The sequence below is a fragment of the Parasteatoda tepidariorum genome, chromosome 5 (assembly GCF_043381705.1).
Source record: "Parasteatoda tepidariorum isolate YZ-2023 chromosome 5, CAS_Ptep_4.0, whole genome shotgun sequence".
Taxonomy (NCBI): domain Eukaryota; kingdom Metazoa; phylum Arthropoda; class Arachnida; order Araneae; family Theridiidae; genus Parasteatoda; species Parasteatoda tepidariorum.
In genome coordinates, this window is record NC_092208.1 from 38,674,665 (window position 1) to 38,691,868 (window position 17,204).

The 17,204-nt window shown below is 28.9% G+C and overlaps 1 protein-coding gene across 1 annotated transcript in view; it reads right to left on the bottom strand.

Moving 5' to 3' along the window:
- LOC107440467 (lateral signaling target protein 2 homolog) overlaps positions 1 to 16,078 on the bottom strand; it is a 65,961-nt gene extending 49,883 nt beyond the window's left edge. The window contains exon 1 of the mRNA XM_016053385.3: positions 15,693 to 16,078. Coding sequence (XP_015908871.2) covers positions 15,693 to 15,728 — 36 coding nt within the window. The 5' untranslated portion in view covers positions 15,729 to 16,078. The remainder of the gene's footprint in view (positions 1 to 15,692) is intronic.
- Positions 16,079 to 17,204: the final 1,126 nt, after the last annotated feature.

Genomic DNA, 17,204 nt, shown 5'->3' on the forward strand with positions numbered 1-17,204 from the left:
TCTATTTTAGTATTTTGTCGAAAGCGCTTTTTTTCACGAATTTATATATTACGAATTTATTTTACGATTTTTGATTTATATCACGAATTTATTTGTTTTACTAGAATTTATTTGTTTATGCAGGTTTTTCCATTGCAATTCACTTATTTCAATTTTTAATAGACTTAATTATAGCCAAAATTTTAACCTTTTTAAAGAGATATCAGTTTTAGAAATTTTATCTTAAGATTTTATACTATAGCACATTTCTAATAGGTTTAACGAATTACACGTCATTTATTTGAATTCAAATTTATTTTAATGACTTAGTATTTACTAAAAAGATGTAATTTTTTTTTTAAAAAAAAAGTTGTTATATGGATTTGAACGATTGTTTTAAATTCTTAGAATTTTGTGCATTTGCAATGTACCTAAGTTAGTAGCGAGCGAAGCGAGCTTGGTTTGCGAAGGAAACCATATAAATTGCGTAGCAATTTTCGGGGGTTGGCGAGCGTTAGCGAGCAGGGGGAGCAGTCCACTAATTAAATAATATTATTTGACTGGCTGAAAAAATATATTTCATATGTTACTTAAAAAAAAAAAAAGCTACCTACATAATATTTATTAATGTTCAAGAGCCAAATTATTAATTTCGAGAGTTACTCTTGCCCCGCGGCACACAAGTTGTGTCTGCATATCAATACTTTAAATTAAATATGAAATTACTGAAATTAGATTTCATAACAAAACGGGAAGATTTACATATCAAATTGAAAAAACGCAATACAGATAACAATAGCTCTGGTTTGCCAAAGAAATGCTCAGACAATATCCATCGCTAAGTTACAGAAAGTAAATGGATAAAAAAAACAACTATTTACACGAGTATTGCTGGGAACAAAGATAAAATTTACTCATTTCTGAGTAAAACAAGATGACTAATATAATAACGGCACGAATAAAATGAACGGTTCATTCCAGGTTGAAGGACGAGCAAAGGTGATACTGTAAATGTCACAGAACGATGGGCCGTTCGTTGTACAATATAGATGAGATACGGATGAAAGCAGAGCAACGATAACTCGTTGTTCTCGGTTTGTATAATTAATGCTCTATTTTACTTCCTTATTGGCCAGTAGGAATTAATAAATAAAATGCCGTCCGTGCCCACTCACAGATAAATCGATTTAGAGTATTTGGCACTAGAACAAAAAAAATTTATTCATAAACTACTACATGCCTATGAGTAGAATACAAAATAACTCTAAGTGTACCAAAAAAGGCAAAATCAATTCAATTTAATTCTAGGTGTTTCAGTAAAGGACTGGAAAAGGAACTTATACCGCTTAAAAGAACAGATAAGTTTCAGATAACGTAATTATAAGATAAAAATAAATGATTATAAAATTTATCCAAATTTGAGATTTTACTGTTGCTAAGACAGCAGTTTTCCTATCCTGAGAATTACAAAAGAGAGAATAAATCATAAGTACATGAAGCACAAACGTAGTTATCGTAAAAACAGTTTAAAAAGAACATTCACAATTATGTAATTTACCTTGAAACAATCTCAAAACAACCTTATTATGAGAATCCCCTTACAAAAAGCAAGGGCATTCTAATTCTGAACAAATTCTCTACCTACATTTTCTCTTGCTGCCATTTATAATATTATCGCTAAATCATTTTGAAAACTAAAAAATGTATACATAATATACATTTAGATTCAATTTTTTTTTCCAATGCGGTGCATAAAATAAACACACAAAAAATAGTAGATATTGATAACAAACATTAAAACTTAAATAAAAGTAGCATTTTATAGACATTAACTAAAATTAATTATTTATAAAAACAATCAACCTCAATTGATAGCACTTCGATAACACATAACTTCGATAGCACACCTGCTATCGAACTTTTCCTTATCAATCGAAGCTTACAATTTAACTTTCATCAATGAAAAGTCATATATTAAATGAAAATCCCGCATTTAAACTAATTTTATGTTCATTCCCCTTGTAACGTTAAAATACACCCCAAAGTAGACCTGAAAATTCAAATTTTCAGTTAGTAGCCATTTTTTCCTCAAACCGAATAAATCGGTGGCCGGTATTGAAAGATCATTTTCAGTTAATAGCCACTTTTTGTAATTTTCTTTTTTTAAAAAATTCACCAAAGGAAATAATTTACGGCTATAAAAAATTTAATTCAACAATAAAAATAACATAAACGTGTGACAAAATTTAGTTAAACATACTGACTTTAAAGAACTTCAAGTAAAAATATTCGGGGAGGCTAAGTACATTCAATTTAAAATATGAATTGTTAAAGAACTCTCCTTCCACATGAATCTTTCCACCACAAATTCATGAATTCTAAAAATTTTGACTGGTGACATTGGACAATTTAAAAAAATTTTATTTTCCATAGTCCCTACATTGATGTACTTTAATCACTAAGCGATGTTTAAAAAAAATTATAAAAAATAAATAGAAAAGGCGAAAAGTAACAGGTTGTTTATTTTATTTAAGTCCCACTTATTCTTATAGACTCGTCACGTAGCGAGTGGTTATTTTCGGTCTACCCCCAAAGGTATGTTGCCCCCAAAATGAGAACCATTATCCCCAGTCAGTTTATTCAGTCATATTTGATTCAAAATAAAAACATAAGACCTCGAAAAGATTTGTTATTAATTTTATTTCTAAACTCTTTAAAAGGCATTTGTTCGACGATGGAACTTCAAAAACAAAAAACGTGAGATACATGTAGAAGTAAAAAAAAGAAGAAAGAAAAAACAATACACTGTTTGAAAACAAGAAGCTAGGAAGTAGAAAAAAGGAGTAAACCTTTTATATTTCTTAAAATGAGATTTCTGGAAATTCAAGGCGGAAGCATAAAGCTTATACGTAGGTTACGAGCAACCTTTTGAGAAAGGGCCATTCGGTGAGTCACTTATGACGAAATCAACCGTCTGCATCAGAAAAAAAAGTGGGTGGGATATTTTTTCTTTTTGTCCGATGGCAACAAACAAAGTCACATGGAAATGTCATAAAAATAGGTAAATTCTTTTACTGGTACAAACACACACACGCAATTTATTTATCAGGAAACGCATTACGGACATTAAGATTTCTTTATTCCATTGGCCATTCGCATTCAAACGGCTATTTTTTATTGCTGCACTTGGAACAACGAAATAAAACAGAGTTGAAGAAAAGCAGAATCATATGTCTATACTTAAGGATGCAGACTATTTTGTACTTAAATATTTTATAATTTCTACACAAAGACATTAGTATTAATAACAATCCATTTTCGTCACAAAAAGCAAAGATTTATCTAATATATTAAAAATATCAGTAACTAAGGGGGGGGGAGTAGAAAAATGAAATAAGTGTCATTCGGCGTAAAAATAAATATATTATTAAAACAAGCTCAAACTTAACCTAAACATTACAAACATTCATTAACATACAGGTACGACTGATGGAACAGACATTAATAAATGTCGGTGAGGGCATTCTCATATAAAAGTAAAGCACACCCGCGGCAGCCCATTGTGGGTTAGGAGTTTATTAACAGGGTGCGTAGCCAAATTTTTCAACAAAAAATAAGCACCTTTTTTAGCACTCAAAAATATTTTTAAGCACTTATAAAAAATATAATTAGGCAGGGTTGGCAAGTTCTTGATAATTGACGGTTTTATACGGATTTAACCATCGTGTCAAAAGAAAAAAAACTTTTGGCATAGTTTTTGACAATTGTCAAAAATCATGAAATTTATGGCGTTTTCATACGCTAAGGCTGACGGTAGGCCGAAATAGATTGGGTTTGAATTAATTGCGAAAACGTCGAATAGAACAATAAGAACAGTGTCTCTTTGCATAATACATGGCTAAAAGCAACAGGATAAAGGGAAAATTAAGCACTTTTTAAAAACACCTAATGAAAAAAACACCTTTAAGGGCTTTTAAAAAACGATAATCGAAAATAAGCACCTTTAAACACTTTTTAAAAACCGCTACGCACCCTGATTAAAGGCTTCACAATTTCAGTTGACCGAAAGTATGATAGTGGCAATGGGGTCAGGCATTGTGAAATAGTTTTTATAAAAATGCATATATTTACTACTGAAGATTTGTAAACCGTAAGTCTGAAATTAAAACTGAATATAGGTTTCTACTTTTAGATTTGTAACATAATGTGGAAGGGGGGAATAAAAATAAATAAATAGCGGCTTTTATTTCTTACTATTTTTTCTTCTTCGCTGTTTGAAAAAGTGGTTTCATAAAAACAATGATACACAAGATGAGGTTTAATTTAAAAATATAATTAAAGTTACAATGAAAGTATCGCTTTAACTGAAAATTTTATGAATCAAGAAGAAATGCATTTAACCGATACACCATTACGTACGGACTTGGTCCGATCTAGGACAAAAGTGCTACGGCCGGACATTTTGCTACTCGTAAACCAGACAAAAAGCGTTATGAAGAAACCTTTTTCGGCCATACCACTTTCGGCATGGATGAGGAAATATTTTCATTTCATTCTAAAAGAGAACGCAAGAATGAATCAGTTTAATAAATTTTTCCATCTTAATTTGTTAGAAGCATTTAATTTTTTTAACTCCTTTACATATTCTGTATATAATGCGAATTTATTGCACGTTATATATAGATTTTTTCACCTTTAATTTATATATGCCTAAAATTAGATGCAACATTTATAAGGACATAAAACTAATAAACCAAGCCATCATGACGTGTAAACAGAGAAGCAACATCTAAGCATTGACATAAAGGTCATGATGCTTTAGAGAAGGAAAGAAATCGAAGTTTGATAACGCATCTCCACATGAAAAGTGCAAATAAAAGCGAAGAATCCCAAGGTTTTTGCGTCAATTGCCCTCGAAAACGCGTCAACACCGGCGGTTGTCCCCACACCTTGAAACACTGTCCTTGCGTGAGAACATAACCGATTGCTATCTGTACACTCAAACCCGTGTGCATGCATTTTTTACCTAAAGTATAATCCGCGACTCTGACCTTGAGATAAAGAAAACACTCAAACATATCAAAAGCGAAGTGCATATGGCAAGAGGGTAAACAAACACATCAAGGCAATCGACCAAAACAGATTGGATTTAAATATTCAAGGGAACAAATAATGTATAGCTTTAAGTTTTTAATAAACAAATAACAAAATCATAAGTTTTTAATAAACAAATAACAAGATCATAAAATAAAAAATGTTATAGATCTATTTAATTAATGGATATATAGTATCATACCTGCCAACGTTGGCTGTTTTCAAAAATGATTTTTGAAAAAGGAAGGGAAATGAAAAATAAATTATAAACAAATATATTTGTATATATGTTTAATTAATTCATTTGCAGTGGTAGTTAAAAGCATTCCTAAATTAATGAATAAATTCTAAAATTAAATAGAAGAGCTAAATTTTCACTTTAAGTATAAGAATAAAATTTTCTGAAAAATCAGGAAGAATCTGTAGCTATTATATCTAGTTGATTAACATAATCACGTTAAACAATATACACAAGTAAAAAATTAAACTTTTTTTATTGTTACTATTTCCATCATAAAATACGGTTGAACACGCCAGGGTGTATATTTTATGCAGGTGCTAGGTTTCTCATTTTTCATGCACCTACTTATTGTATTTCTGTGAGGGGGAAAAAAAAAATTCGCTAAAATTTTCACCAAAAAATTTTACATTTCGAAATTGCTGAGATATTTTGAAAGACCGTGATCAAAACTTTAAAAAAATTTAGGGCTTCGTAAAAAGGAAAAAATTTTAATACATGCCACGGCCAATATTGCTATCGATAAGTACAAAGACCAGGCACAACTGTGGGAATTATAAAAACCTCTTAGCCTTTTTAATTTAAATTGACTATTGCCAATAATTTGCAAACCTAAACTTTAACTTCGTCTTTGAACCAAGCTCCACAATTGTACTACTTTAATGAAAATTTGTAAAGACTATTTGTAAGAGAAATTGGGATGGATTATATAGAATAAATCACTTAATGGTTGTTTTCACACAAAACACGCTCTCATATATCGCAAAAATACTTATTACTTGACAAAAACGACATTTCTCAAGATTTTCTGCTATTCAAAAGAAAATCCAAACACGCAAATGTTTTCACAAATTTTAAACTGCAATTTTAATCCAATTTTGAATAACAGCAGTTCCAAAAATTCGTTTTTATACAGGAAAAGTTAGTATGTTAGGTAGTGGACTATATGCGAAATAGAAAGCAAAATTAATGTATGTTGATGCAAAACAGAAAACAAAAAATTGATATTCTTTCTAGATTACAAAAAATGCCTAGAAATTTTAAAAAATCTACCTTTTTTTTAAATGCTTCGTTTTTCAAAAAGGAAATAATTACGTAATTGTTTCCATTAATTATAGTCTACAAATAAGGTAAATACAATTTCTGAAAACTTTAATCACGGCCTTCCAAAAAAATATTTTTATTTAACTGCTTGGAAAAATTCTAACTACAGGGAGTAACAATGCTGATGTTCCCATAGGATCACAATGCAAGTACATGAACTTATGTGAGATCTGACAGGGTATATTATTTCTTCTACGAGTTATTGCGTGTCAAAGTTAGCCAAATAATACTCATTGCGAATGAAGAGAAATTCTTTAGCAAAATAAATGAGTAACATTTTTACAGAAACAAAAACCACGACTTAAACTTGGCCTTCAAAAAGAAACTTAACGTTTCTTTCGCCAGGAGAAAATCGAGAAAGGATTTGTGTATTTCGCATTCATTTAAAAATCTATGTCACACATCCTGAAGAATATTCTAACAAAGCTAGCGTAAATAAGTATGAAATTAGTTGTTTATTAGTTATTTAGCTCGAAAGGATAAGCCCTAAATTTATCGCCTAAAATAGCGGACATAATACTGCAGCAACAGCAAAGCTGCTTATCACTGTTTAAATAATAATTTTTATATAAAAGTTTTTACAACACATTTAAGACTTAATTTAACAAAAAAAAAGTAACCATTTGTGCTCGAAAGACGTGCTACGCACGTCAAAATGAGTGTCACAAAATCGACGCGATGTACACGTCGACTCAAATATAAATGACCAGGAGTCTGTCCAGACATTTTGTGAAAGGTCCGTTTTTCGTGAAATTGTGAAAAAATTACTCACATTTTTTCAATCAGGGTCCGCTTTTATGAATTTCTGCAAACAGGGTCCGTTATTGCAAAAAAAACTTTTTCAAGGAGTTTTTAAATTGTAAAGACATACAAGATTATGCTCAACACTGTAAAATTATAATTAAAAAAATTAAATTTTAAAAAATAAACAACAATTGCTGCTACTAAATTAGAGATGCAACATACAATTATTTGGTATTTAGCCTATACTGCTGAACGCAGAATATTCATTTCGGACGAATAATGGAAGAATCGTCTGCCGAAGACAAAACTTAATTCGTTTACATCCATCTTTCTTGTTTTCTGCCCTGAAAAGGGTTTATTCGATTAACAAAATAATAATGAAGATAAACAAATTTGTGAAGGGTCCGTTTTTATGAAAAGATATTTCGTGAAGGGTCCGTTAACGGACCCAAATTTCTTCTAAACAGACCCCTGATGACGCACGTGATTCGAATCAAAAATATAAAATAAATTATTTCAATTTCTAAAAGGCATTGAACATTTAACGCTGCTTAGCAGTTAGTTGCAGCAGACTATTTTAGTAAGCATATCTGTGAATTTCTGAACAGAGCAAATGGTTAAGAAAATCATTCATGTTTAAAAGATATAAGCGAAATTCGGTAAAGCTGTAAAAATAAAAATGAATTTTTAACATTAACAAAACATTCAGACAAAAAAAAAGAAAAGGTTAGCATGCAATAATCACAGCAATGCATCTACATCAACATTTAAAATTACTAAATATCTAAATCTTAGGCACGCCGCATATAACTGGTCATACAAAAATCAGTTAAAAAGGAGTTCAAAATTACAACAACAACAAAAAAAAGAGGGGAAAAAAAAGTAAATTGGGAGAAATTACCTGACAAATGAAAACTATTCCTAGACTCGGTAGAAAGAAAAAAAAAGACAATTTCTTACACGAAGCAACTACAAATTAGTAATAAATATTGAAATTGCTTTAAGTACTGTGAACGAAGCAGCTTCTGGACATACAACAGACAGCAAACAAGCCGGGGGGGAAATATACTTCATAATTTTAAAACTAAACCTAAATGAATATTTACAGTTTATTAGCGCGTGTCAATTCATAATGACATTATAATAACGTTATTAAAGTTATAAACCTTGAAATATATGCTCCTGCGCAAAGCGGGCTGGACACATCACTCCCCAATCGCCTAACCTTGGCGTGTCTTTTGTCTCACTCAGAAATCGCCGAATATACTACATTAAATAAAATTTTAAGAGTTATTAAACTTTTACAAATATCGCTAATTTGGCGACATTTTTCCTAGCCTGTCTCTTATTCTTCCATCACTGCCTAATTCTCAATTTTTGCAAATTTTTATGAGCCCAGGTAATGCAGTATTGGAGTAAGTTTTTAAATATTAAAAAATTAGACCACCAACGCTTTTCTCCATATTGACGTTTTGCGCCAATTTCAAAATAAGCGTAGGCAGTGCAGGCTTTAGATAGGTTGAACTTGACCTAGCAGTCATGAGAAAAAGTTGCAAACTCGCAGCATTTATAAACATAGCATATTATTCGCAAAAAAGCATAATTTCAAATTACGACGGAGCCTTCGACGAACTTAGTCCCCCTTTACTTTTCATTAACCATAACCACTAAGAACAAACTTAGAGTTGTAACCAGTAAACTATTAAAAGGTTTAGATGGAAGTATGTGTTAGGCAATGACACTAGTGCAATCCTAAGAAAAAATTTAAAAAAATGAAAAACATCACATCACGCGATTTTTTTTTTTCTTGTCAGTAAACAATCAAGCGAATCCTTCAACATTAGTTTTTTTCCCTGTTCGAAAAATATTTTGCGGAAGAACTCCCGTTATTATTCTCATTCCCACAGTGCAACGACCCGTTTGAAGAATCAGCGGCCCGATTTTTTTTTCCTAACTTCGATTTTTATTCCCTTTCAACTAACTCTTTTATTCTTTTTACTTTCAAAATCTGCAAATTCCTTACTTTCCTTCATTAAATGATACAACCAGCCCCAGTAATTTTTTTTTAAAGGTTGACTTTTTTAAACACTTTAAAATTGATATTCACATGATGAAACAGAAACTTCCGCGTACGTTTTTTTTTTTTTTCTTTTATCTTTATATAAGTTTTGTAAACATTTTTTTTTTTTTTTTTGCACGCGACATTATACTTAGCCTTTTTGAATAGTAATTTAAACAAATTTATAGGACTAGGCCATAAAAATTACCTCGTCCAAAATAAATATCATGCCAGCTTTTTAAATTTGATAATTGTAGCTTTTAGATCTAAGCAAAGACTGTTAATTAACTGAAAAGTTTAAATAGCCATAACTTATAATTCCCAACAAGTGCTTGTGAAACATTTCCAAGCTTTAGGAGAGGAGAAAAAAAAATGATGATTCTTAACCTTCAGAGCACCATGATTGGGTCATTTTATCCCCATAATAAGATTTTAAAATTTAAAAAACCCTTACAAAATTTAAATTTATAGATACCATCCTTGGCATGAAAATTAAAAAAATTTCATAAATATTACAATGAAAACAAACTTCAGGCTTTTTACACTTCAATACATTCTTAATAAAAGCTACATTATTTCCAGTACTTAATAATTTAATTTGTATAACAAATTGATTGTTTTTACTACACAAGTAATTAAAAATTTGGAAACTGGCATCAAAAAACTAAACTGATAGTTCATTAGTTTTCACCTCCCTAAAAAAGATTTTGCACTACTGATGTAAAATAAATGCTTTTTATTTTCTGGTTTTCAATGTGTGTCGAAAAGGAATTTTTATATTAAATTCTGCATAAATAGGATATAAATATAAACAGAATACAGTCAATATGCTACAGCTTGATATTTTTTATTATTTTGAGATTCTTAAACTTCAAATTATTTTTGACTTTTACTCCTATTAATTCAATTGTTTTTATAAAACTCAATCTTTCATAGTAAAAAAAATGTAACTATAACATCATAAATGGGATACCTGCAAGTGACGTAGTGTTGATATCTGATAGTGTGTTGAAATGTGGCATATGTTTACGTTAACAACTGTTATTATTCTATTTCAAATAAAGCCAAGCCGGTGAAGTATCAATTCTCCTAAGTGACACATTCTATATATTTTTTGAGAAAGTTTCTGTCATGAAAATTTCAAATCTTTCAATGTACATATATTCCTTACATAGCACAATGACAGCCATGTAGAACATATTCAATTCTTTCACTATATATATCTTTCCTACTTAGCACAAAGACAGCCACATAGAAGATAAATAAACTAATTATGTACCAAAATTGCCATGTACACAAAACAAAAATATATCACGGTTACAATAAAATACATAAAAAAAATAAAAAATCTAAGTAAAATAAAAGACGTAGAGGAGAAAAAATTATATTTCAACAAATTCGATATAATACGGCGTTGCATTTAATTAACATTCTTACTTATGTGAAGAAACTTAGCTCAACTTTAACATGCCATTTTGCTCATAAACTATGTGCTAACATCATTGGCCACATGTGTGGGCTATCGTAATCTTCTTGAAATGCAAATACCCAATTTCTTATGCTTTCTATCAGAATCTATACACAACAAGTTAAACCAATCAGAACAAGTTTAGTCAACAATGGAACACAATTAATCAATGGTGCAGCCAAAAAAGAATTGCTTTAATACCCATAAATTTTCAGTACACAACAGTTTAAATAAGAATTATTTTAAACAATTAACTATTTTTAACTATAGTTAATAAGAACCATAAGACAATAAGCGGGTGTGACGAACCCAGTGTGTAAAATATTTATAATAAATATATTATCAAATATATAATTGTCAACTATTTCTTTTAAATTAAAATTTGAACTCTTATCTTCACTTTGAATTGTACATATTTGACTTTGTTAATTTTTAGAATTATTTCCTGCCTCACACTTTTTCTATTTTTCTTACAAAAGTTTTTTTATTTTTGGACATTTCAAACGCATGTATTTATTTTCATTCCTCCTCACACAGCTCCAGAGAAATATTTTACCTTCTATTTGTATTGTGTTTTATGCATTTTCACTCTGTAATAGCTTCTTTTAAATCAATTCCCTTTTCTGACTGATCAGCAGTTGATTTAATTCTTGAGTATGATTCCTGGGAGAGGTTATATTCCACAAAACCCGATCTTAGCTGTGCCATTGTATACACTTGTATATTGTCAGCTTCAGTGCAACACAGCATAACATTAAAATTTGGAAATTAAAAGATTCAATACAGTTCTACATATCTAAATTCTACTGCTAAATTTCAAACACACCAATATCAAATTTGCATTCATGATTTACTCTTGGAACTAGGCAGAAAAAGCATTTTCGGAAAAAAAGATGTTAGAAAAAGACCTTTTAACACTAGAAAAAAATTAACATTTAAAAAATTGTGAGTTAAAATCTAACCATGATTAGGAAGAATACAGTTTGAGTTTTCCCGAATACTTTAATGCTAATATTTAAAGAAAGAAAAATAATCCATAGGCAATAGGTATAAATCTACGAATCTGCTGTCAAAAAGTAAGACCTTACCCTAATGAATTGCCGCTTCTGATAAAATTGAAGCTACATTATTAATATGTATGCATTAATCAAAATATCTCACAGATGAAGTATTTGTTTAAACTCGAAAATTAAATCTAGCAGTACAGCTTCCTAATCTAAGTTTAAATCTAAGTTTTTCATCAGTTCAATTAAATTTAAGATATTACAAATTGGCTGTGTATTACAAAGTAGATCATCCTTACATAAAAGCAATTATATTAATTTTTATTAAACATTAAAATTAATCTAGAATAAAACTAAATACTTTTCAGGGTTGGCAGGTTTTTGACATGTGACAGTTTTTGACAGTTTAAACCATGGTTTAAACCGTCACGTCAAAAACCTCACTGTCAAAAATGTCGAAAATGTCAAAAACCTATATTCATATGTGAAATTTAATTAATACATAAAATTTATATATTTTTTATAAAGGATAGTGTTTCTAAATATGTTCTAGAAAAAATAAATTTAAAATTTTGAAGAAACACTTATATTTTGAATAGTAACCAAAATCTTGTACTTTTGAAAACTCACATCTTTTGTAATATTATGTATTCATTTTCATGTGTTATTGAAAATCTGCAGTGATATTATTAAGAAATTTATTTATAACCAAATTTAGTGTATAGTATAGATTATACTAAAAATTAGACATTTTTAAAGATAAACATTAGCAGTTTTGTACATTAGACATCTTCTTTTAAAGAAAAATCTTTTTAATATTCTTTTAAATCTTCTTAATAATCTTTTTAACATAAGACAATACAAATTTAAGTGCTTTCTGTTAAATACACAGAGTAGTTAGTGTCGATTTACAGTATATTCAGCCTATTCATTTACTATGCTGAAAATTTAGTTTATCCAAATACTTGTGAATTTCATTTTGCTGAATACGATATAGTTTTGTTGAATATCTAAATATTCAGCTGTTGAATAATTACTTCTTGCTTTCAAGATATGCATTATTTGTATTCTTAATACAAGTGGAGAAAAAAAAATTAAGAGGTAAAAATTGTTTTAAAATGATAAGTGTAATAATTATAAATAAATATAATAAACAATATGAATTATATTTATCATTATTCACAAATATAACTACTTTTAAATTCAAATTAACATACTGGATAATAAAGATATTCGGTATAACATTAAAATTTTTTTTTATACACTTGTATCAAGTTTGTATTTATACAACATAACTTGTAAGTTCCTTATAAATATTAGTTATATGTTCCTTATATGTCAAAAATGCATAGTAATAAACTTTTAATTTTCTTAAGTATCAAAAAAAAAAAAAAATTTTTTTTTAAATATAAATATTTAAACAATTTTTGTGCAAAATTTTTCTGCACATGCATTTGAATATAAATTTCTGAGATTTTAAATCTGTTATTTTACCTTAATTTTAATTAAAAAATATTTTAAAACCTGCTGATTACCTATAGTATAATTAAATTTCAATATAATGCATGGCAACTGTTGGTAGTTTTGAAGTTTATATATTTTCTTGGCAAACTTCAGTTTTTGAGGTTTTTGACGGTTTAAACCAGTATTATACCCTTGTCATGTCAAAAACTACTTTTTGACGTCAAAAACCCAACCCTGATACTTTTATTAAAAATTGAAATTCTGTTATCTTTTAGAAATTTAATTTTTAAAAAATAACAAAGCATGCAAAAAAAATGAGAATACATAAAAATTAAATTTATTATAATTATGTTTTTTCATTACAGATTCAGAAAAAGTTTCAAATTAATTTAATGTATAAATATTATTATCCATTTCTAATGATAAAAAATAAAATTTCATCCCTCTTTCCAACCTTTAAATAATACTAGACTACAGTAGCATAATGTAGCAAATCATTTTTATTTTTATGTTACCCAGGAATAACAGTGTTTCAAAATTAGAATGAAATAAAATGATAGTTGGGGCAATTCCATGATAGAGAAGACAAAATTAAAAAATAAACATTTAATAGCATAAACGAATCGGTTAATAAATTACTTAGTATTTTAATAAATATTTTAGATATAATATAAAAACAATTGCTTTTAAATGTTATGTAACAATAAAATAGTTTATAATGTTAACATAATTTGCAATATCTTTTTCTCTATTTGCCATTTTATGTTTCATTTCATGTGTACTTCCATGTTTCCTCTTAACTTGGAAGCTTTTTTCAGATAAATTTTAAAATAATAATCCTTTTATTGCTTACAGAATGAGAAATTCTAAATATAAATATATTTTACCCCATGTAACGTCAGTAACATTTAATATTTTTATTCTAAATAAATCTTCAAAACTTTTTACCCTATTTTTAAATGAGTAACTATACTAATAGACCATTGAAAAATATCCTATATAATTTTTAAAGAAAATTATTATTTATTAATGAAAAAAAAAAAGTTTAAAAATAGAAATATTATCAAAATGCAATGTTATCCGCCATGGAATTGCCCCTTATCTAATTGAAAAAGGTTTATTATACCTTTCAAAATAAGCAGAAGATAATAGGAAAAAGAACAAAACAAATAGGTACATCACAACTATAGAACTAATCTAGCAGATAACATTCAGCAATGGTCAACTGTATTACTATCACTTACGGTGAAATAATTTTTATAAGACTTTATAAAAACTGATTTGTAGGATATCTTAAAATTTAATAGAAAAAAATACAAATAAATAAGGAATACACAAAGAGTGAAATCATTATTTAATTATATTTACCTTAATAATAGTAAGTAGGTATAAATTTAGTTCCAAGTACTACATCTAAACTTTTTAGGTATTAACAAATCTATGTGTATAAATAACTAAAGTTATTAATAAAATAATTTGGCAAATAATAAACTTGCTATAACAGAAATTAAAATCTAATTTAGAACAGAAATCCTTTAAAATAACTCATTATCACTCCCTAAAGAAGAAGGCTTACAAAACTGAGACTTATGAGGCAACATATCCAAGCCCCTTGCTGACCACTGTTTACTTTCATGTCATTAAATAGCAATTTATGTCTAAGTAGTGATAAAAATTTTAGATGCTATTAAGAAATTTTGTTTGGTTATGTTATGTAGACATATAAAGCATTATTTGACATTTAACTAATTAAGGTACTTTTTTTGGAATTTTTTTGGCAAAATAAAATTTAAATAAAGAAAACAATAATGATTTACTTAATAAGAGTTAATTATTTTAACAACTGCAAAACATTTTCAATTATTAAGTCTTGTAGCAAAATATTAAATTCCGCTCAAGAGCTATCACCTAGCTACTCAAGACACAAATCTTTGTGCTAAATAAAATTATTGTTCATTATACCCTAGTGTAGTTCCCTAGTAATAATATGACGAACTCATTAATCTTTAGTAATATACAAACTGGCCGCTATTATTTTTGAAATATTTTTATAAGTATTCCTAAGTAGTTTCTAAGCTACCATAGCTAGATTATGATAAATTTTAATAATCTAAGTGAAAATAGCAGACCATAATGTTTATTACTTAATGCGCATCGTAACATAAGTTTTTATGCATATATCAAAGGCAAACGTGAAGTTTCGATAGAGATATTTAAGAAAGTAGCTTAATTTTAACCACAAATACTAATAATAGCACATTAAAAAGAATATGAAGCTTTCGAATTATAAAACAAGTTCAAGAAGTGTCATTTTCCCCTCAATTTTAAAATATAGTGCATTAGTATAGAAATAAATAAACTATTTAAAACCAGTTCTTTTCTGAGTATCAAAAAATACATTTTACAATCTATTATCTAATTGTGTCGGATATCGTAGTATGTCCCAATTATGAAGCCACACATGAATGCGAAATTCAACTACAGCATTTATCAACTATTATTAAGAATATTGTTGTTGAATTAAAATAATTTACATACCTTAGGTCTATAAAACCATTTTCTTAAAGAATGCATCCCAAAGTTTTATCCTTATTAAATACCAATTGGCTCAATAATAGTTTCACAACACTAACACACATGCACAATGCCCGTCGTCAAACATTGTATATACATAAAACCATCACTGTAATTCTTTATTTCCAAAATTTTTCATAATAGTATGGAGCATATGTTCTAAAAACCTTAAAATAACTAATATACACTTCCTAACTCGACAATCCAAAACTTCCTACAACCCAATGTTTTTCTTCATTTTTAGTTTTGTCTTCATTTCAAAATATCCTCGACCCGTTAGCAGATTTAAAAAATAAAAAAAAACAGCTGCAAAAAAGTATCCATGTGATCTGATAATAGACATTCAGACTGGTATTAAACCTGCGTTCCAACTTCTCATTGGTTTTAATAGAAGATCAAATGATTTAAAATTACCAATAAAAAGCATCTTCATGGATTTCTATGACGTTAAAAATCGGCAGTCTGACTAAGATGAATGAAAGACCGTTTTCACTGTACAAATGAAATTCAAGTATGCGAGTTAGAACCCGTGAAAGAGAGAAATCCAAAGGGGCTACAGATGGCTGGGAACACTTTGCATGCTTCATGCTTTCACCATTAGCTTGTGGAGAGTCACAGGAGAAGGAAGTACGTTAGTTTCCGTCTTAATTTTCAAATAGATTAAAACTTTTAAATGATCAAACTATGCGGAACTAAAAACTACATTTAACATAGTTCTAAAAGAAAGTGTCGGGAAAATTTTTAAAAGTAGAAAAATATCATAGGAAAGGGGAAGATATCGTACTACAGGAGAAGAGGAAGGGGGTCTAGACTTGGAACTGATTGCGTATTCGCGATCGCAATGCTCGAATACGCAATCTGTAGAGAAAAACCAGTTCCATGTCAACAGCCCCACCCCCTCCGTCTCATACTCTTCAGCAAGTCTCGAAAAGAGTCGCATGTACTAGCTAGTTGTCTCATTTCTCATTGAGTTAGGAATCGCATTATAGGTAGAAAAAATGTAAATGATTTTGACAAAACATATTGCTGCGTACCTAGATATACGGCGTATGTGTTTAGAAATCCTTCCGTAAGTTTCCGTCCCGCAGTGGACTGATCGTTAAGACGCGGTTCCCAGCAGATCACAGAAGTCGTGCGGGTGGGTGATCACTTGGATTAGTCTGCGTAGGGACCGAGGGTGTGCTGTATTGGTCCTCGTTAAACTGTTCTACCGCAAAGTTGATTGTAGATAGTTGATAGAGTAAATTGAGTAAGCTTATAGTAATTCAATTTATTTGCAATCATATTATCTGCGTGTTCATATGTTATCATTTCAAAAGTTTTTTAATAAATAGTGAATCACCTTTCCATATTTTAAGAAATAGGTACTTTATGGAAGTAGGGTTAGATTTTTATAATTTCCTTTTAACTTGGGTTATATAATGAACTTTGAATACTTAGGAGTTATTTTAATCTAACTAGTTTAATTATTTGTAT